Source organism: Natrix helvetica, assembly GCF_964273705.1.
Source record: "Natrix helvetica genome assembly, chromosome: 1".
Lineage (NCBI taxonomy): Eukaryota > Metazoa > Chordata > Lepidosauria > Squamata > Natricidae > Natrix > Natrix helvetica.
The window spans coordinates 208688368-208710326 of NC_138548.1; the positions used below are offsets into that span (position 1 = coordinate 208688368).

Genomic DNA, 21959 nt, shown 5'->3' on the forward strand with positions numbered 1-21959 from the left:
TCGGATGATAGAAACCCTCAATGCTACTCCGTTTTTCAGTTTTGTGTAGCCTATTTTCAAGCTATAATTTTTCATTAAAAAAGCTTCACCCCAAGGGTTCCATTTTAAATCTACATATTTACATGCTGCTGCTATTGATTTCATGATTTTGTTTATAAACCACATATTTGGATGCATTCAGGTAGGAATGAACTTTAAGATACATTTTCCTACATCCCCTGCATCGGAAAGGCTAATGCTGCTTAAAAGGTATTGTATCATTTTGTCTTATCATTGTGGCATTATTGTGAGCTTCCAACCCTGCCATTTGAATTATCTTGCTGAACCTTTATTTTTAATCAGGTCATTGTGTTATGATACCATCCCTCTCTAATGCTAAAATACTCCTTTAAAGCTTCATTGTAGGGTACTTAAAACAATTTTATTTTTAGGTGTTTTTTTTTTTTTGAAGAGTAGTTTAAATGTTTAAAAATTACTTTGCTAGAAAATTCTTTCAAATTAAAAAAAAATACACTTCAAAGAAACACGGATGAGAAACAGAAAGCAGTAAAACACTATTAATGAAACCAGTAGCCTTTCCAGGTGGAAATGCCAACTTTATTAAGTGTATAAAGATTCTGGCTACAAAAAATGCAGCAGAAGCACCCAGATCTGAAGGGAATAGAAGTCTGTTCAAGGTAGGCCTGCAGTGTAGAAGGACAGACTTCACCGGGTATTTCTCAACCTTGAGGACTTTCAAATGGGTGGACTTCAATTCCCAGAACTCCCCATGTTGGCTGGAGAATTCTGGGAGTTGAAGTCCCCGTGTCTCAAAGTTCCCTAGGTTGAGAAACACTAAACTACACAACAGGACACAGAAAGAGAGAGAGAGAGAGAGCAACATCTGCACTCTCCAAGGCTTGGTGCAACAATTAAGTCAACAGCAGCACGTTTACAAGCTTGTGATGCCCCCTTGCACACCAGCAAGCCTGTATCCTTGCGTTCTGCAGCCAGATGCTGGATCGTTTCACGCAGCAGATGGGGAGGAAACCACCATCATCAGCAAGCAGGGATTACAATCTTCTCATAATTGCAAGAAGCAGGGAGGATTGTTGGCAAGACACGAACATGGAAGGAAGAGACCGAATTGTTGCTCCCGCTCATCCAACATACAAAATGGGACAGTGACAACAAAGGCAGGTCATTCACACCACCAGAGGGAGCCAACCTATTTTTTCTTTTTCTTCTTAGGGCCATCCCCTTTTCAATCCCCAATTCCCAGATTATCTTTTTAGCAGCAAGATTTCCCATGAAAATACAGGGGCAGAGAAGTTAAGAGAAAGTAGGAGCCTTTCTCCCGTGGCTCAAAGCAGCTGCTACTCTTTGGCTTCTCTTGTCATTGATTGACCACATCTACACACACAGCATCCAGACTGGTTGTTCCACTTCCCGTAGCCTGTGTTATTTCTGCAATGGGGCATGGCTATGACAAGAGCAAATACAATGCAGAGAACAGGAGAGGGGCTGAAAAGAAGGGCAGGCCTACATACCTAAGGACCTGTCCTCTTTAACTTCAGCAGAGAAGAATGAAGGGTGAAGAATGAACACTTTACAATCAAGTTACAGTACAGATTTCACATTCCACCCTCTTCTCCATCAATAGAGATATACAGCAGCATTGCACCCAGATCATAACAACATATAGAAGAAATATTAGGGAGCTCTCAGAAGCTCAGGATAAGAGGGAGGGAGCAGAATACTATCTGCCTCCAAATTTTGCCAATGACCTCCCACCCACCCACCCACCCACCCCCAACCCCGAGATTAGCTGAGTAGGACAGCAGAGAATTCATCCTTAGACTTCATCTGTAAACTCTGATTGGGAAAAAAAAGTGCTGGATCTTGGCTTATCAAACATCAGTTAGGAAGTACAGTCCAAGAGTGAGCCTTCCCTGGCTTTCCATCATCCCCTCCAAAAGTCCTTGAAAAAATAAAGTTCCTGGGATCCTGGGAGTTTCTAAATGCCAGCTTGGGTTCAACTAAGGAGCCCATAATTTTTTAAAAAACCGACATAGGGTTTTCCCCACACTGATGGGCTCAGGAGAAAAATAACTTAGATAAGACTTTTGAGACTGGCTCGCACTGAAGAATGAAGTGTCCAGCACACTAGATTATAACAATGCAAATGGTTCATATCCCTAGGCAAGAGGAGCTGACCTGCTCCATCTGCAATTCAATCACCCCCTTGGGAACAGGATCGTGGACACCCCAGAGCCGAATAAGGCTAGGCCATATTGCGGTCTCTTTTTCAACCATGTAAACTCAAAAGAGCTGTCCTGCCCTCACAAACAGTAATCAATGGAACATTACGAGCAGAAAGAGATCGGTATTGTGCTCCAGGAACGAATCCCTGACCCGCTTGGAAATAAAAGAGCGCCTCAAGATTTTTCCAGTATTGAAACAGTTGCAATCAAGCAGGCAGGAAAGAGACAAGAAAAGTGGCTCAGGTGTTATTAGATAGACAAATATCTCTCTATATGGCCCCCACGTCAAGAAGGTTCTACCCCCTGGAGGCAATGGCCGAAGTTGCAATGAAGAACAGCCGGAGCAATCCGGCAGCCTGCAGAGTGGCAGAAGAGGCGTATTCTCCAGCCTTTGATCTTTAGCCGCTGAGTGGATGCAGATCCACCTTGACCTTCTCTCCGCTGCTCAGCATCCCAATGGTGGGATAAAAGCCTCCCGGTGGCACCACGGCATCTTTCTTGCCAATAATCTTTCCGTTGCGGGTGAAGAAGACCTGGCAGAGATAGGGGGGGGGGGAAACCAAAAACAAAACCAAGAATTTTAACACAGGTTGACCCTGAAGGAATCTGTATTGGCTGGGTCAGATGTTGGACAAATCTTCCAAAATCTGTCATATGAAAATAACTAAGAACTGTGAGTAAGACTCTTGGCATTAAGACCTTAGTTGACTGAAACTTCCTGTTTGTTTTTTTTAAAAATAATGTTTCTGAATGTGCAATATCAGAACTGTCCAAAAGGAGCCCGTAATTCAGAGCCAATTCCAGTGTCCCCAGAGTTCCAGCCAAACCTTTCCCATTACTGTCACTGATGGGACATATCATATGCCACTAAGCACAGAAAGAGCATTGACAGACTGTTCCCCCCCGCCCCCCGCAAACGTATCTCTCCTGCCCTCTGAAATAGTATGGCTGCTGCTTGGCCGGAGAGAGCTATAAAGCTACATCCAGGCAGAGCAGCTTCAGAGGAGAATCCCTCCTGGGCTGACTGCAGGCTAACATCCCAAGAAACAGGCGGCATCTGTCAAAGGCTGGAAATGTGACATTGCAGGACCAGATCGACAGGGTTCAAATGATGAACTTTGACAACTCGGTCCTATGACGCATTCTGGACGTGAACGTTTAAAAGCACAGAAATGAAGCTGCCAACAGGCACAGCAGCGCTAAGAATCAAGAGAACCATATGCTGAAAAGAAAAGTTCATGTGCGGACGCCAGTACATAAAAAACAGCTTCTCGTGACTCGTGCTTGATGGAGTCTCACAAGCAGAACTCTACTTAAACTATCTTCTGTGACCTTAAATAGCGTTCTGCAGTTTAAGGCAATCTATTAAGTGCAGTTTATGTTTGTCGGCATCTGTAAGTCAAGAGAAAACATGTCCTAGCAGTAAAATACTGCTTTTTCTTTTCTTTTTTTTTAAAACACCCCTTTCAGTTTCCACATCAGGTACTGCTCCCTAAGGGCTAGGGGGAAAAATAAAATATGCAAAAAACCTCTGACAAGTTGCATTCCAAGAATAATAACGATTCCTGAGCTTGAAATGAAGTCCCGATGGTAAACTGAGTCCCAACCTTGATCAGGCACTATCTGCTAACACTTTGATCATGCTCAAAGGATCGCCTAAGAGAAGTCCAGCAACCCAAATGACCTGCCCTCTGCAGCCGCAATTATTCCAAACAAGCAGACTGTTTTAGCAAGGAGAAACACTGTGTTCTGACCCAGCTCCCCAAACAGGATAAACCCTCTGAAGTGAACTCAAAGATTCCTTTAATTAGGAGTGCTGGCAGCCCCGACAAAAAGTTCTCTCTCACCGCAGATTGCTAACAAATCCTGCTGGCCAGAAGATGAATAGTTGTCTGCCACATCTATTCATCTCTGCACCCTGCCTTTTATTCCCAGAGCTAAGGTGGGGCTTTGCTAGAAGGCATGGGTCTTCCTTCCCAAGGATCGGCCCAGAGATTTCCACTGCTCTCCTCTCCTCTGCCATCTGCGCATCCATGCGTCAGGCACTGGACTCAGCTATTCTTCTTCTTCCTCACCAGCCAACTTCAGACCTGTGGGCTGTTGACTCTCCATCTGAGGGCTGACGGACAGCTCAAGCTCTCTCTGCCAGCTCCATGCCCTCTTCCCCCTCGGAGCTCTCAGTTGCCTTGATGCTGACCCTGACTCCCACGCCTCCCCCTCATCTGATTCGGCTGCTGGAGGGGCCAGTGGCCGACAGGCCACAACACACTGCAGCCCTCATGTTTTAGCTACAGCAGAAGCCCCCGAGCCTTGTTCTATACTTGTGTATTAACCAGTTCTTCTGGCACTTACCACTACTTTCTTGCCTTCGTGTTCCTGTTCCACATCTTCCCCATCTTCTTCATCATCCTCATCCTCATCCGCCTCCTGATGCAGATACAAGACATTCCTCACTCCTCGTGGTTTGGCTTGGATAGCCACCGTATCACAGCTGTCATCACTGTCACCTAGGGGGAACCCAAAATCCCATATAGGTCTTGCAGATAACAGATTCCCACCATAGAAACTGAAGTATGATCTGATGGCCTATTAATTCTGTTTAGCATCTACAGACCATTGCTTTCTCAGTTTCATAGCAGTCACACAAAATTGTTGTTACTTCTGCCCTCCCTTCCCCCGCTTCTCATTTTATTTCCTTTGACTTTCCTGCCCAAGCACTCTGCTTCAACATTAAGCACGTAAGACAGAATGGCAACAAGCCACTTTTCCCGTATCAGGGGAGGCTCACCCTCAATTGGTTTGTCAGTCTCCCGTACAAGCTAGTCAACCACCTGGACTGTAGGGGCAGTGTTGTCAGCAAGGGACGATCAAACAGGAGGGAAAATATTGAAGCTCAGCTTCATGACTCCAGAGATAGGAAAATCACACTGCTAAGAGTTTAGGGGCAGCCTGAAGCTGCAAATCCATCGTGGCCACAAATCAATGTAATTCAGCTTTGTAAAATATCTATGGAAAATAATTTCCCGCATATATTTTCAGAGAGATAGCAATAGTGGAAATAGTAGTATTTTAGTTCTGCGCTAACCTTTCAAAAGCTCTAAGGCTGAAGTACAGTACAATTAAAATACCTTAAAATATTCCAATCGACATGAAGCCCATATGAGAAGTGTCTAAATGGCTAAATATTATTAAAAGCCAGGCTGAAAGGAAGGCTTGCTTGCTTGATCATGTCTAAAGACGGCAATTCCTCTGGTATTTACAGGAGGGGCTTTCACAACCTCTAGAGGTAAGGGCTGAGAAAGGCCAGTTCCAAATCGCCACCAAAAGATTGGATGGCACCCAAAGATGGTCCTAGTTTTCCTCAAATTTTCCTCACTGTCTTCCAATTGTTCTAAAAGACATCCAAAGTAACTTCTTCGGGATTGTACCTGGATGAGAAGACTGCCTCTACAGGCCAGCTGAGAAACTACCCGAGGGTGTCCTATCTGAGACAATTACACAGCAAATCCCAAGCCCCCCACTCCATCTGCGCACCCCTTTTCATAACCCCGGGGGTCAGCAATACCTCCTTCCAATGAAACAGATTCAGCAGAGAGGCAGCAGGATGCTAACCCCTTTATAACAATTTTCTACAGAAAATTTATGTCTAATTCTATTCTACACCTGCATCTGTCAATCTAGAAACACCTATCGTATTTTTCGGAGTATAAGATGCACCTTCAAAAAAGAGGCTGAAAATCTGGGGGCGTCTTATACATCGAATACAGCATTTTTTGCCTCCCAAAACCCTGCCCTCTTCACCAAAATGGCTGTGCATAGCCTTTAGGAGGCTTTCAGAGAGCTCCTGGGGGTGGGGAGGGCAGAAATGAGCAAAAACAGACCATTTTTTGTCCCCCAGCCGGTTTTTGCGAAAAATGGACTGCTTTTTGCTAGTTTTTGCCCCCCCCCCCCCCCCCCAGGCTATTCATGCCTTTTTTTTAAGGGCCCGTTTTCGCAGAAAACTGGCTGTTTTGGGGAGGTTTGCAAAGTGCAAAAACTTTTTTTTCCCTTTTGGAAAGCTCTTTAACTGATTGATGAGAATTACCTTGATCAAGTGCTGTGCTGGCAGAAACAAAGTCTTAGGTGCTGCAGATTGTCAGCGATTTCCTTCTCCAGCACATGGATAAATGCACCTGGAAACATCTACCTACCTACCTACTCTCTCTCTCTCCCTCCCTCCCTACTGATTTCTCTCTATCTCTCTCCCTCTATCTACCTACCTACTCTCTCTCCCTATCTACTGTATTTCTCTCTCTCCCTCCTCTATCTACCTACATACCTACCTACTCTCCCTCCCTCCCTCCCTATCTACTGTATTTCTCTCTCTCTATTTCTCTCTCCCCCTCTATCTACCTACGTACCTACCTACTCTCTCTCTCTCTCTCTACCTATCTACTGTATTTCTCTCTATTTCTCTCCCCCCTATCAACCTACGTACCTACCTACTCTCTCTCTCCCTACCTATCTACTGTATTTCTCTCTCTCTCTATTTCTCTCTCTATCCCTCTACCTACTACCTACACTCTCTCTCCGCCCCTACTTACCTACTGTATTTCTCTATTTATTTATTTATTTATTTCTCTCTCTCTCTCTCTTTCTCTCCCTCTCCCCCTTTATCTACTAACCTACCTACCTAGCTACCCTCTCTCTCCCTACCTACTTATTGTATTTCTCTCCCTCTATCTACCTACCTACTTTTTTTTAAATTTGCCTCTTCAAAACCTTGGTGCGTCTTATACTCCGGTGCGTCTTATACTCCGAAAAATACGGTACTATATTATTCTTTATTTCCTTTTAAATAGCATCATGTCCACCAAAGTCCAAATGCTCACCCTCACTATCAAGGATGTAGTCACGTGGAAACATGATCCCACAACCCATAATGTCTCCTTTATAGCAACGGGGGCCAAAGGGGTCCCCCACGCCACTTCCATGGAAGATTTTGCCATCATCTGCAAAAGAGAAAAGGGACAGTCATTAAGCATTGTGAAGTTTCTGGATCTCAGTTTGCCTTCACATAACATCGGCAAAAGAAAAGCTGCTAAAAATGCTAGGAGTTCCAAGGCCAGATGCAGACATCTCAGGCTAAGCCACGGTTAACCAAGCATCACTTCAGTCATCAGGCAGGGATAGAAAGGATTACCAAGAATTTGGCACGGGACAAATTCAGTTCCCCTGGCTCTTTGGTAAAATTAGAGGTTTTAGGAATTGCTTGTCTCCCTTTTACTCGACATTCAGAAACTGGACCAGGAATAACTCTATTTTTCTAGGTCTTGCGATCCCAAAGCCATAAAGAAACAAGAGAGAACAAACACTAAAATGCATCATTTCAGACACGGGTCTCCAACCTTTTGGGCCCCAGGGTCCAGTTCCATGGAGAGAGGTTTTTCCACAGACCGGGGGGGGGGGGAGGGGGGGGGGCGGCTGGCTGATTTCACATGCTGCCTGCATCCTACGGGTGGAGCTTCGCTTGTTTGCACAGACCGGTTTATGGCATGCCATGGATAGGAGCCAGTCCATGGAATTAAGGGTTAAGGATCCTTGATTTAAGAGACGTAAATAAAAAAAAATCTCCAACTAAGCAGTTGGGGGCTTACTGGGAGAGGTGCAACAGAGCATTGTTCTACCTGACCATTGACCATTCAAAATGGTACAACAGCACTGAAAAATGTGACTTATGACCATTTTTCACAGTGATATACTTTGCAGCATCCCCACGATCATATGATCACAGTTGCTTGGAACTGGTTTATATAATAAATAAATAAATAAATAAATAAATATTTATTTCTTAGCCGCACCCTCTCCCGAAGGACTCGGGGCGGCGTACAATAAAACATATGAAATACATATATAGACAAGACATACATATAACAAAGACGTATACCAAGACATGTACAAGGAGGAGGTCGGCTAATGAGTAAAAACAATTAAAATCACAATGTTTAAAAAACCCCTAAATAATTGAATACAATTAAAATACCCAAATAAAAAACCCGTCAGGAGTGATATAGTTAGATCAAAGTTGAGCCAGGCCAGCTACTTGGAATAGGTGGGTCTTGAGCTTGATACGAAAGGAGCGGAGGTCAGAGGTATTCCTAATATCCGGAGGGAGGTCATTCCACAGGGCTGGGCCCGCCACAGAGAAGGCTCTACTCCTAGGCGCTGCCCCTCGACACTGTCTGGTGGACGGCACCTGGAGGAGGCCCTCTCTGTGCGAGTGGATTGGTCGCAGGGATGTATGGGACAGAATACGATCCCGCAAGTAACTAGGTCCTGAGCCATGGAGCGCTTTAAAGATTGTTATCAAAACCTTGAAACGCACCCGATAGACCACAGGAAGCCAGTGCAGCTCGCGCAGGAACGGTGTCACATGGGAGTACCTAGTACTCCCCATAATTACCCGCGCGGCTGCGTTCTGGACCAACTGTAGCCTCCGGGTGCATTTCAAGGGAAGCCCCATGTAGAGAGCGTTACAGTAGTCCAAGCGAGACGTCACCAGCGCATGAGTGACTGTGCGTAAGGCGTCCCGGTCCAGTAGGGGGCGCAATTGGCGCACCAGGCGAACCTGGTGGAACGCCCCCCTTGCCACGGCTGTCACATGGTCATCCATGGACAGCCGGGCATCCAGGAGGACGCCCAAATTGCGCGCCCGCTCCACGGGGGCGAGTTGAATGCCCCCGATGGCCAATGATGGAATTAGCTTAGAATTGGCTGAACCAGGGAGCCGGTACCCACAGCCACTCCGTCTTGGAGGGATTGAGTTTGAGTCGGTTGTCATCCATCCAGATCCGTACGGCTTCCACACACCGGGACATCACTTCGACGGCCTCGTTGGGGTGGTTCGGGGTGGAAAAGTACAGCTGAGTATCATCAGCGTACAGATGATATCCCACCCCGAAACCACGGATGATCTCACCCAGCGGCTTCATATATGTGTTGAACAGGAGTGGCGAGAGGACCGACCCCTGTGGTACCCCGCAAGTAAGGGGGCGTAGGGTCGACCTCTCCTCCCCTGCCAACACACGCTGCGTCCAGCCAGAAAGGTAGGAGCCGAACCACCACAAAACGGTGCCCCGGACCCCCAACCCCTCCAGCCGGCGCAGCAGGATACCATGGTCGATGGTATCAAAAGCCGCCGAGAGGTCTAATAGGACCAGGATAGAGGAACAACCTCTATCTCTGGCCCTCCAGAGATCATCCACCAACGCGACCAAGGCCGTCTCCGTGCTGTGACCGGGGCGGAAGCCGGACTGGCGCGGGTCTAGATAATCATTTTCCTCCAGATGTCGTGGAAACTGGTAAGCCACCACACTCTCTACAACCTTCGCCAAAAAGGGAAGGTTGGAGACAGGACGGTAATTGGCCAGCTCCAAAGGGTCCAGGGAAGGCTTCTTGAGCAAGGGTCTCACCACCGCCTCTTTCAAGGCGGCCGGGAGAGACCCCCCGCTCAACGAAGCGTTCACTAGGTCCAGGAGCCAGTCTCGTGTAACCTCCCAGGATGCCAGTACAAGCCAGGAGGGGCACGGGTCCAATAAACATGTGGTGGTTCGCAGTCGTCCACGCATTCTGTCCAAATCCTCGATGGCAACCAAGTCAAACTCCTCCCAGGTCGATTCCTCAAGACTCGCCACGGACGTCTCCATTGGACCACTGACAGGGACCCAATCCTTCCGGATTTGAGCGATTTTATCCTGCAGATATTTCCCAAATTCCTCTGCTCTGCCCTGTAGGGGGGCCTCCCGCGGCCTCTGAAACAAGAGGGAGCGGGACACCCGAAACAGGGTGGCAGGGCGGTTCTCTGCGGATGCAATGAGAGTGGCACAATATTGGCGTTTGGCCACTCTCAATGCCACAAGGTACGTCCTTAAATGGGCTCGTGCCTGTGTTCGATCAAATTCGGAACGGGAGGATCTCCAACGACTCTCTAGACGTCTCTTGCGGCATTTCATCACCCTCAGCTCCTCGGTAAACCAAGGGGCCAGGGTGGATCGTTGCCGCCGGAGAGGCCGCAAAGGCGCCACCCGGTTCAAGGCCCCGGTAGTCGCATTATTCCATGCGACCACCAGGTCCTCTACCCGGGGGCGGGTCAAGGTTACAGGAGGTGGCCCAAGCTCCGTCTGGAACCTATCTGGTTCCATCAGGCGCCTGGGGCGGAACCATCTAGTGCTTTCCGGTTCCGCCTCCCCGCAGCGGGAGGTAGCACCAGGGAAGTCAAGACGAAGGAGTGAGTGATCTGACCATGACAGGGGAGTGATGGTTAAGTCCCCTCCTCCCAGATCACTCAACCACTGGCCAGAGACAAAAACAAGGTCCAGGGTGTGTCCTCCCTCGTGTGTCGGGCCCTGAATCAATTGAGTCAGGTCCATGGCTGTCATGGAAGCCATGAACTCCCGAACCCCCTCTGATGCTTCTCCCATCGATGGCAGGTTAAAATCCCCCATCACTAAAAGTTTGGGGGTCTCAACCGCCACCAATGCGATCAGCTCGAGGAGTTCAGGCAGGGCCGCTGATGTATAGCGAGGAGCCGGGTATACTATCAGCAGGCCCAACTGTCTCCCAGGGCCCCATTTCACAACAAGGGATTCACATCCGGACGTCTGTGGCACAGTAGACTCCCTCGGCTCTAAGTCCTCCCGAATAATTGCTGCCACCCCACCACTCCTTCCCTGGGCCCGGGGCTGGTGAAATGCTCGGTAGCCTGGTGGGCACATTTCCACGAGGGGAAGACCTCCCTCGTGGCCCAACCAGGTCTCCGTTATTCCCGTGAGGTCCGGCTCCCCCTCTAAAATTAGATCGTGAATGAGGGGGGCCTTATTAACAACGGACCTTGCATTGCATAACAACAGCCTCAGGCCCTGGGTCTGTAACTCTTGACCACCTAGAACGCGGGGGTTGGTACAAGCGACCGGGTGTAACCAGCATCCACGGTCTCCCAACCAACTGTAAGTTCTTAATCTGTCCTCGTATCTGCCCCTCCCTGCGACCGTTGGAATTAAAGAGCCCTGTATAGGAACGATATCCTCCCCCTCCTCCTCCCTTCCGCTCCTTCTGCTCGCGACCACACCTGGAGACCCGGCTCTCTCATCGCTCCTGACCTGACCCACCCGCCCCACAACCCCTGAACCCCCACCTCTACACATTTTTAAAAAACAACTAACTAAAAACCCCCTAAATCTCCGCTTCCTCCACCTCTCGAGATTAATAAATCCGTCATCAAGGTGGGCCCTCGAAAGGGCGGAGGGCCACACCTGCGAGAGGGGGGACTCCCGCAGTAGGATCAGGTCTGACCTTAAATACATAGAGTGTTAAAAGAGTTCGTCGTCGGGGCTTAGGGTCTGTGCTGAAGATGTCATAATCCAGTAAAATTTGAAAAGCATGGTTGCAGCAAAACAGAATAGTCCAGTCATTAGTCTTAGATGGGGGGGGGGGGTGATGGTGATAGGTTGGTTGGATGACAATCAAGAAGTGGGGCTGGTGGGTGGTAAGTGGTGGATGGCAAGGGGTAGTTGGACTGTAGTTGGCAATAGGCAAGGGGCAGATGGTCAATCAGCAGTAAATCATATAGGGTAGGAAGGAGTCCTCCAGGGCTCACGCAGATGGTAATCCGGGGCAGTTGTTAATAAATAGTCAGCAGGGGGGGTAGGTGGGGTGCAGTCAGAATGGCAATAGGCAGAGGCAGATAACTCCTCTGCTAAGCCTGATGATAAGGGCCTCCTGGCAATCCCCAACAAAGCTCCCCCCCCGGTCTCTGTACAGCCTCCTGAATCGTAGTCCTACTCCTACCAGGCCATCGGCATTTAATCCCTGCCTTGGCCTGCAGCTGCGATTTTGGCCCCCAAACCACCATTCCAGGCCCCAACGCCGCTCCCACCGGCCTCCAGCTTCCTTCTCGGCCTACCCATTCAGTCTTTGCCTGCCTCAAAGGTCCCAGCCGGTCTCCAGTCCTCTCAAATTCGGCCAACATGATTTTCAAACCTTTTCAAACCTCTCACAGCTACCTCTCACAACAAGCTGCAAGCCGAGGGATTCGGCGTCCGGCGCTTCCAGCCGTCACCGCCTCAATCCACGGTCCCAGATGGTCCTAGATCACCAGCCTCCAACCTCAGGTCCAAATTCGGCATCGTCGGTATCGGCGCGCCTCCGCACACTCCGTCCACCATTTCGAAGCTGTCTGCCTCGCCTTCAATCAACTCCAAACGCAGACGGCCTCTCTGCGGCTTCTCAGGGCGACGCCTCCCATCAGCTGCATTACCAGTTCGTTCCTCATGCTATTTCCAATTGCCCAGCTACCCTGGGGAACCCATTCGGGTCATAAAAGAAACCAGGGTAGCTGTTTACTGGGGACCCGGCCCCCATGGTGGAAAAGGGGACCGGCAGCACTCCTAATTCCCTGGAAAGAGCCCCACGGATCTACGGAGCTCGGCGGCAGACCGCCATTCCTCCGGAAGCTCCTCCTCCCATATGTATGACCATTGCTGTGTACCCCAAGGTCATGTGACTTCCTTTTGCAAACTTCTGACAAGCAAAAGTCAACGGGAAAAAGTCGTAAAATGGGACAACAGTCACTTAACCCACTCACTTAACTGCAGAGATTTTGGGCTCAATTGTGAGCGCACGTCAAGGACTACCCCCAGGAGACAACTGGTACTGGAACATCATAATAAACTCTGAATCTTTGCTTTATGAACAGGCCGGGCTCTGATTTCAAACAGGGATCCTCTGGCAAGATAACTCAGCATGCCTAACCAGCCAGGATTCAAAGTCGACTAAGTTTCTCATAGTGTCTATTTACAGCAAGGTCCCTCCGGGGATAAACACACCGGTCCAGCCAATCAGTTGCTCTGCCGCGCCAGACCAACAAGGGGTGGGGTGGGGAAATACATACTTTTGTGCCACCCATGATCAAAGCCAGATGACTCCGAAACCCAGTGGTCAGAACAATTCCTTTCCTCTGGGCAGAGGAGAACAAAAGCAGAAAGGAAGGGAGAGGTGGAGCAGAGACCACTTGAAAGGCCCCGGTGCTCTTTTATTCTCCCCGAATTCAGCTACGCAGTGGCTGCGGGTGCCCAGAACACAAGGCACGGGGCCAAGACCCTTTTGTCTTCATGAAAGAGGGAGGTTTGCTTGGCAAAAGGGCAGTCAATATTTCCCCTTGCTGCCAAGGAAACTTTGAGAATAATCTTGTGCAAACATTCCAGAACGTGTCTCAAATAATGAAGGCTGGCCAGCGGGAGCGCCTTTTAGGGAATCCCTAAGCTCAGTAAAACGTAAGAAAGGAAGATCAAGAGGATGGCAACTGATGGGAGAAGAACAGACCGGTGGTTGGGAAAGGATGAAGAAGACCAGTTCTAGCAGGAGATGGGCAACGGACAGTTAACGCACTATCTTACTCTGAAGTTGTGCCTTTCTTTTCCTTGAAGCAGATTTGTCCAAAGTGGACTGTTGGGAGAGATCCTGCTTATATGGTCCCACTTTCTCAGGGGGGCCGTCCCGCAACTTTCTTGAGTATGATTTATACATCTATGGAAGCGGGTTACTTAGAACCGAAGTGATTCTTGGTGTCCTGGTTCCAAAAAGTAGGGAGAACGAGCATCCTGAAGCCAAATTGTTCCAACCTAAACAGTGTCGGACATTCCTCAATCCTCCATAAATCTTCCCTGGGCGAAGCTGTTCAGGGTCTTATATACTCTAAAAGGGAGATCAAAAGTTGGCCCGTGCTTTGGAAAGTAAGCAGGCTTAACGGAAAGACTGAAATGATTTTCCTTGGCTCCAATTAAATCAAGCAGAGTTATTCTCAAGGTATGTAATTTTTTCCCCCGCTGTCACATTAAAAATTACAATTTGGTGGCAACTTTTGCAAGACTTTCAGAAGCTGCAGTTGATCTTGGGGGCCTCCTGGTGCTCCTGTTCCAGAATTAAGAAAAAAAAAACAGTTCACTCAGGAATGTAGTTCAACATACATCTGAGTGAACTATTTTATCCTATTAGAAGAGGACGCACGTTAGCCACAAACCACTGTTTTCTGCCTTCACCTTTTCTGCTCTTCTTGTGAAGTTCTTAAGGAGGAATCTTTCATTGTGGTGGCATGAAGGCGGCTAAGGTGGCACTGCCTAGAGTGAGTTAGTTAGAAGATCTGAAATCTTCACCTTTTTTTTCATTATTTTTAGAAGATGACCTGGAGGGCAGGAAGCCCATCGGTTTTAAATGTCCCTCAGTGTAAAGGTACGTCATCGATTTTCTGTGTGATGCCTCCTTTGCATCCAAAAGTAGTCGATCCAAGATTCTACAGATGGTCCCCGACTTATGACAACAATGGAGCCCCAAATTTCCATTGCTAAGCAATGGAGTTGTTAAGTGAACTTTGCCCCATTTTACAGTCTGTTTTGCCACCACTGATAAGCGAATCCCTGCAGTTGTTAAGTGAACCGTCCTGTCGTTAAGGGAATCTGCCTCTCCTTCCGTTGACTTTGCTTGTCACAAGCTGGTTGGGATCATTGCTGATCACATGATCCTGGGGACAACGGAACTGTCATAAAAAGAATGCCAGTTGCCAGGCAGCCAAATTTTGATCACACGATAATACCGCAAGGGTCTTAAGTGTGAAAAACATGTCATTGTCACTTTTTTTCAATGCTGTTGTAACTTCAACGGAATAGTTGTAAGTCGAGGGCTACCTGTACAGAAAACATCACCAGTCCACCTGCAACAGAATGCAACAGCTAGAAAATCTGGGACATTTTCTAGCTTTTATGGGGCAAAAATACAAAACAAAAAACAAAACACCCTTACCCAAACCCAGATGAGCCAACTAATTACAGGTAGTCCTCGACTTACGACCACAATTGAGCCCAAAATGTATGCTGTTAAATGAGACATTTGTTAAGGGAGCTTTGCCCCATTTTACAACTTTTCTTGCCACATTTGTTAAGTGAATCATTCCAGTTGTTAACAAGGTTGTTAAGGGAATCTGGCTTTTCCATCGACTTTGCTTGTCAGAAGGTTGCAAAGGCAACCACATGACCCCAGAACACTGCAACCGTCATAAATATGAACCAGTTCAGAGCCGTGGTGGTGCAGTGGTTAGAATGTGTTATTGCAGGCTACTTCTGCTGATCCCCAGCTGCTAACAGATCGAATCTCACCAGACTCAAGGTTGACTCAGCCTTCCATCCTCCTGAGGTCAGTAAAATGAGGACCCAGATTGTTGGGGTGAATAGGCTGACTCTAGGCTAAACCGCTTAGAGAGGGCTGTAAAGCACCGTGAAGCGGTATATAAATCTGAGTGCTAGTGCTAGTTATCAAGCATCCATATGTTGTTGTTTGGGGATGCTGCGTAACAGTGAAAAATGGTCGTAAGTCACTTTTTTCAGTGCCGTTGTAACTTTGAACAGTCACTAAATGAACTGTTGTAAGTCGAGGAGTACCTGTATAAGCTGATAGCTAAAAGACAGACTTTTAGTAGCAAAGCCCAACGTATGAGATGAGAGTTGCTAGCTTTATGGCCAGCTGGCCAAATCATGCCATGCTAATCTGTTTTGGCTTCTTTCTAACAGTGACTTTTGGCATTATTTGTAAGTAGAACTGCGTTTAGGAACTGTTGGATCTTGTTCGTATAAGCATCCCAAATATGCTGAATTGTGAGGTTTTGAATTTCACTGTTTTTTGATCCTTAAGCCCGAAACTATAATCACAGGATCTGTTGAGATCCGAGCAGCCAAGGAGGAAAGAATGAATCCTTGATAAACAGCTGAAGAATATCAACTTCCCCAATGGTTATTCTAGTCTTCTCTAGATTCATTTATCTGGTCTATTCTTTTTGGAATAAGTTAAGATTGTTTGCCAGGTAATTATTTTCTCTCCCAGGTACTCATAGTGCAGACAAATTGCTTAACCACAATTTGCTTTCTTTGTCCTGGTTGAGAGTGCCACACAAATTATGAAACCGTATTTACCTTCTCAGATTCCCTCCCCTCCAACCCGATATTCTCCAGACCTATCAAATTTCATCAATTCTCGGTGAGTTAAGCACGGGTAACATGTCAAAAGAAATTCCTGTGAGATTACTAGTAAGAATCACTATTTTAACCATGGTTTGCCAACACAGACTTAATTGCTGTTGCTGTTGATGATACGGACTCTGTTTCACTATCTAATTACGGGACTTTGGTTTTAGTGAGGAATCATTTTTTACTTATTATTGGGCTGATGGTCGTCCAGCAGCTAAGGGCAAAACTACACATGGCTATCTCTATTTTATGATGAAAAGGTGGCCAAATTAAAAAATGCAACATTTGTGCCAGCATGACAAACAATGAGGTTGACTATGATATTGGAGTCTTGGAAACCACTAGCAGTGCTGTGTTTTGTTTATTGAAACAAAACAGAAAGAAGGATCAAATGTTCAACTGTTTTCAGTAATTCCCCCAAAGGCAATGAAGAGAACCTAAGGAGAAGCTTAAGAACGATGGATAGATATTCTAGGAGAAATTTATATTGAGAGTTATAGATGTTAAATTAGCTTAGAAAATGGGATCAATGTGTTATTATTAATCTAAGAGAAATTTATACTGTGTTTGCTGGGAGGAGAGGGGTTACGAGTAATTTACTTTAAGACGGGGGGAGGGGAGGGGGCAAAGTATTTGGTATAATATTTGAATGTGAATTTTTGCTGGGGGGTTGGGGGGGTTATAGCATTTGTATGAGATTTATATTGTATGGCGGGGGGGGTGAAAAGGGGGAAAATTTGTTTGTACAAAACTCTTTTAATAAAAAAAAGAACGATAGATAGGTAACTGGAAATAGCTTCTTCGCCTTTACCAGGATTGATACTACAAGGGAACTAAGACATAGCTTTAGTTCATGTAGTATCTACGGTTGGTTGTGTCTTCTATTCTAATACGACAGCTCAGGCTTGATCTGTTGGGCTCTGGTGTTCTCTAAATACAGATTTTTACAAGCTAGAATATCACCAATCAATCACCAGACGGAGATACCAGCAGAAACCTCAGCCTCTATCTAGAAGGGCAAAAAATTAAAAACAAAACAAAGCTTAAATCAGCCTATGAGAAATGCTAGTTGATAATTTACATCAGTAGATAAGTAAGAAGATAATGAGCTGGCCAGCAATTCCTCTCTCTTAGAAGAACTAGCAAGAAATTATAGCAGAAAATATTATTTTAGATGAGATATTGTTTCCTTCTTATGTCCAGTAAGGAGGCTTTTTATATGGTAATAATGCTGATTTTCTCTTCATTTTGAACAAATGACATCCAACAAATTAAACCTTTGTTTCCTATTCTGGCATCTATTCATACTAGTCAGAGATGCTTAAACGATGAACTGCCCTAGCAAATCAGCTAACTATGTCATTATCTTAATTTAAACAAGCAAGAGCACTCGAAGCTCATAGTAATACTCAGAAGTTGCCTCAAAGAGACAAGGCTCCATTTTGCTATCTACTCTGTAGAAAAATCACTCCAAATTTGGAATCACCATTTTTTAACATTATCCACTGAAAACAACAAGAAGAAAAACCAATTCCAACATATAAAAGAATTCAGCATACTCCCATTTTCATCTCTTTCAGATGTCAGAGAGCAACTGAGGATATATTATCAGACCTCTGACCTGTGTTAAAATCCCATATCCATTCCCACTGCCAAACCTAACAGTTTCCTCCAAATGTTGATAATGTATTTTCTTTTCTTTTTATTCCCCTCCCTCTTGGACAGATAAATTACTTTTTATTTAATAAACTCACACTTATTAGATTTTAATTCCATCCGGCTAGCTTTAAAAATAAACATTCAACAACTCTTGAGCTCCAATGTTCATAAGCCATGCTGGTGTGCCGTATGATACACAGAAAACTGTATTAAAATTTCACATCCTGGATCTATCTGGAAACTGGTCCTGGGACCATCTTTTCCCCCTTAGCTCATCTGCAATGCAAAATATAATGTTCACTTATTATTTGAACAATTACAAGAAGTGGGGTATTAAACGCTATAGGCCGTAAATGAAGGAATTCTCATCTTCTGATCAGGCTATTTTCATCTTCATACCTCTTCCAACAAGGGGCTCTCTGTTTCAAAATATGAATGAAAGGTGATGTAACATTTTAAATTTCTGCAAGTGTACTGTTTTCTGCTGTTTAACTTCTGTAAGTTGCTAAGACAGCGAACCTCTCTATGGTAGCCTTTTAGAGAAAGCAAATATAGCGAAATCAACGTAACATGGGATTCGTCCAAACCGTTCCTCCTATTATAGGCAAAGCTGGGTCGTGGATACTCACCTGCATGGTAGGCTACAGACCCTCTGCTCCAGCCAGGATGCCGATTTTTGGGGTAATCCTAGGTCAAAGAAGAAATACAGCCAGGTTGCACATCATCACATTTCTTCTGGCAAAAAAATGCCACAGAGAAAATAAATTTCCATTACAGGCATGATTGATTGAATAAACAAGCATGCACCTCTTTAGTGAGAGCTCTCACTTCCTCTGTGGACTTTTTATATACATATATAACTATATAACCCTATATATACCGCAACTATATAACTCACTCTATCATCTATCTATCTATCTATCTATCTATCTATCTATCTATCTATCTATCTATCTATCTATCTATCTATCTATCATCTATCTATCTATCTATCATCTATCTATCTATCTATCTATCTATCTATCTATCTATCATCATCATCATCATCATCATCATCATCATCATCTATCATCTATCTATCATCTATCTATCTATCTCTATTATCTATCATTTTATCTATCTAGTATCTCTATTCTCTCTCTCTCTCTCTCTCTCTCTCTCTCTCTCTCTCTCTCTCTCTCTCTCTCTCCTAGGAAGCACCCCCTCCCTTTCTTTATGCCAGTGCTTATATAAAAGCCACAAGCAGTGGCAGAAGGAACAGGAGGAGAGCCTTCCTAGGAACTGCTAAAACTCTCACATGAGAGATCAACCAACATCTTCTGAATATACATACATACATACATACATACATACATACATACATATGTGTACACGCACACATACAGACAATATATATCTGCAAATTTAAATTCAAAGCAGCTAGGGCCCCTTTCTTCTTCCCACCAGCAAGTTGTGACTGTATAAACAGGTTGCAATACAGCACAGACAATTTAATCCTTAGGGAGCATGCTGAAATTTTTTTAAAACTACAAGCAGTGGCAGAAGGAACGGGAGGGGAGCCTTCCTAGGAACTGCTAAAACTCCTACATGGGAGATCAACCAACATCTTCTGAATTTTCCCAAAGCTTAGCAACTACAAGGCACTGCTGCTCAAATGAGGTTAGCTAAAGGAGCAAAAGAAGAACACGGCAGGATGAAGAAAAAGGTAACTATGGGGGAAAAATTCACAGAGCCTTTATTTCTAGGTGCCGCACCTCCATCCTTTAATTTAAACATTATTTGTTGCCATATTGTTCAACTACTTCATGTCTGGAATCTTGGTTGCTGCAAAAAAGAAAAGTGTCTACTACGGTCAAGCATGAAGCCTTCCACCGCTCAGGCCACACACCCTGGCGTCAGTGGTGAACCCAAAGACCAAAGTCCTTGCTCAGCTGAGGATGCACTTTATGCTGGTTTGTCCCTTTTGATAGTTTTAGGACTAGTTTTAGAGATCTCTGAAAGCTGAATCATGGCAACTGGACTTATTTTCTTGTTGGTTTGAGACATTTCACCACTCATCCCAGGAGCTTCTTCAGTCTCAGCAAGTTGGTTAGGGAAATCTGAGTAAGCAGAGTCACCTGAATGTCCCAACTAGCACAGATAATACCTCTTGTCTACTATTTTTCGTGCTGCCTTTTCATATTCCTTCATTAAACCTCGGGGTTTCTTTTCTTTCCAAAGTGTGTGGCAATAGATCACCTCCTCAGATTCTACTAACCAACTTGCAAAATAGGAAGGCAAATAGAAACCCCGCTTGACCATCACAAGCCATTCATGTATTGTTGACTGGATGTGGGAAGAGTTGCAGTCAAGCCCCACAAGAAAACATCTGGGTGGAGAAAATTCTGCTGCTTTGCACCCACGAAAGTCAAGATGCAGACGTTCTACAGAAAGTCACAAATGTCTATTTATATATACATTACAATGAGCAGAGAGGGGTTGTCGAACAAGGCCCTGGCCTTCCCTTCTCCCAAAAGAGATTGTGTCCATTAATCTAGTTCAGCGATGGCGAACCCTTTTTGGCTCGTGTGCCATAAGTGGGGGAGCACAGGGGGGTCGTGTGCAGGCGTGCCGCACCCATAATGCAATGCACGACCCCCCCCAGTGCGCATGCGCGCACTACGGGCGTGACACCCCCCCCCCCCCGTTTTTGCATGCTTTTTTCACCCACCCTAGGCTCCAGGGGCTTTATAGGAGCATGGGGAGGGCGAAAACAGCCTACCCCGCCCCCCCGGAAGCCCTCCAGAGGCTTCAGGGACCTTCAGGAGGCTTCCCTGAAGCCTCCAAAGCAGTCAAAACGACCCTCCGAGCAAACCGGAAGTCACTTCCGGTTTGCTCGGAGGGTCGTTTTAAGCGCTCCGAAGGCTTCAGGGACCTTCAAGAGGCTTCCCTGAAGTCTTCGGAGCACTCAAAACGACCCTCCGAGCAAACAGGAAGTCCGTTCCCGAACTTCTGGGTTGCCCGTAGGGCTGGTTTTTTGCGCTCCGGAGGTTTCAGGGAAGCTCATGAAGCCTCCGGAGGGCCTCCGGTGGGGGGGGAGGGCGTGGGAGGCTCTTTTCACCCTCCCCAGGCTCCTATAAAGTCTCTGGAGCCTGGGGAGGGCAAAAAATGGCTTTAAAAAAGGGTGAACTCAGCTGGCCAGCGCACGCATGCGCGCTGGCCAGCTGACAGGGCAGCGCCTTGCGTGCCCTGACAAATGACTCCGCGCGCCACCTGTGGCACGCGTGCCATAGGTTCACCATCACTGGTCTAGTTTGTAGGGTAGAAAGTTAGCACCCACCCCTCCTAGAAGAATGAATTATTTTAGGAAATATTAGGAAATAGGCAGAATATTATAATTCCCCTAAAAGAAAAATAGAAATCTTAAGGGAGACAGAAACTCAGAGCTTCAGCTCCCTGCTCCCACAAGATATTTGGTGCCATTGAGAAGGACTGGGCCAGCCTATCTACAAAACAAAAGACGTTCAGCTCCAGGGTGATGGGATTAAGACATGACCCTCCAGGACATAATAGGATGACCTAGGAGAAGAGCTCACCACATTGCAAAATCACCTGGGGACATTGCATCAACCTCCAGGCTTCAACCAAATTTGATTCAGACAAACAGGACCCCACATGGCCCCATGGGATTCTGACTACAGCCAATAGAATACATTTCTTGCACAGGAACAGAAAGCTCAAGGGCAAGGCCCCAAGAGAGGGTATAAATAACCCTCTCTCTCCACCGCATGTGGTCAGCTGCCCAGGACCTCAACCCCACGTGGTCCTGCCCATCAATAAACCATCTTTCCAATCAGCCTCCTTGTTTCCAGTATCTTTCTCCCCGCTTGGAATTGAACCAGATGGATATTTCTTCCAACAGTAGCTATTACACAACACACTAGTACACTAGCACTAGCACTACACTCACCTCTCGTAGTCTTCAAGGCTAAACGCAAGCAGGTATATTTTAAAGCCAGGATGATTTAAA

At 46.2% G+C, this 21959-nt stretch overlaps 1 protein-coding gene across 4 annotated transcripts in view; it reads right to left on the reverse strand.

Annotated features, from left to right (window-relative positions):
• Positions 1 to 579: 579 nt before the first annotated feature.
• SPRYD3 (SPRY domain containing 3) overlaps positions 580 to 21959 on the reverse strand; it is a 64622-nt gene continuing 43242 nt past the window's right edge. For all 4 annotated transcript variants that reach the window (XM_081934427.1, XM_081934426.1, XM_081934424.1 and 1 more), the window contains exons 8-11: positions 18580 to 18637; positions 7115 to 7234; positions 4596 to 4750; positions 580 to 2776 (exon numbers count right to left, since the gene is read on the reverse strand). In XM_081934427.1, the coding sequence (XP_081790553.1) occupies positions 2642 to 2776; positions 4596 to 4750; positions 7115 to 7234; positions 18580 to 18637 (468 nt within the window). In that variant the 3' untranslated portion in view covers positions 580 to 2641. The remainder of the gene's footprint in view (positions 2777 to 4595; positions 4751 to 7114; positions 7235 to 18579; positions 18638 to 21959) is intronic.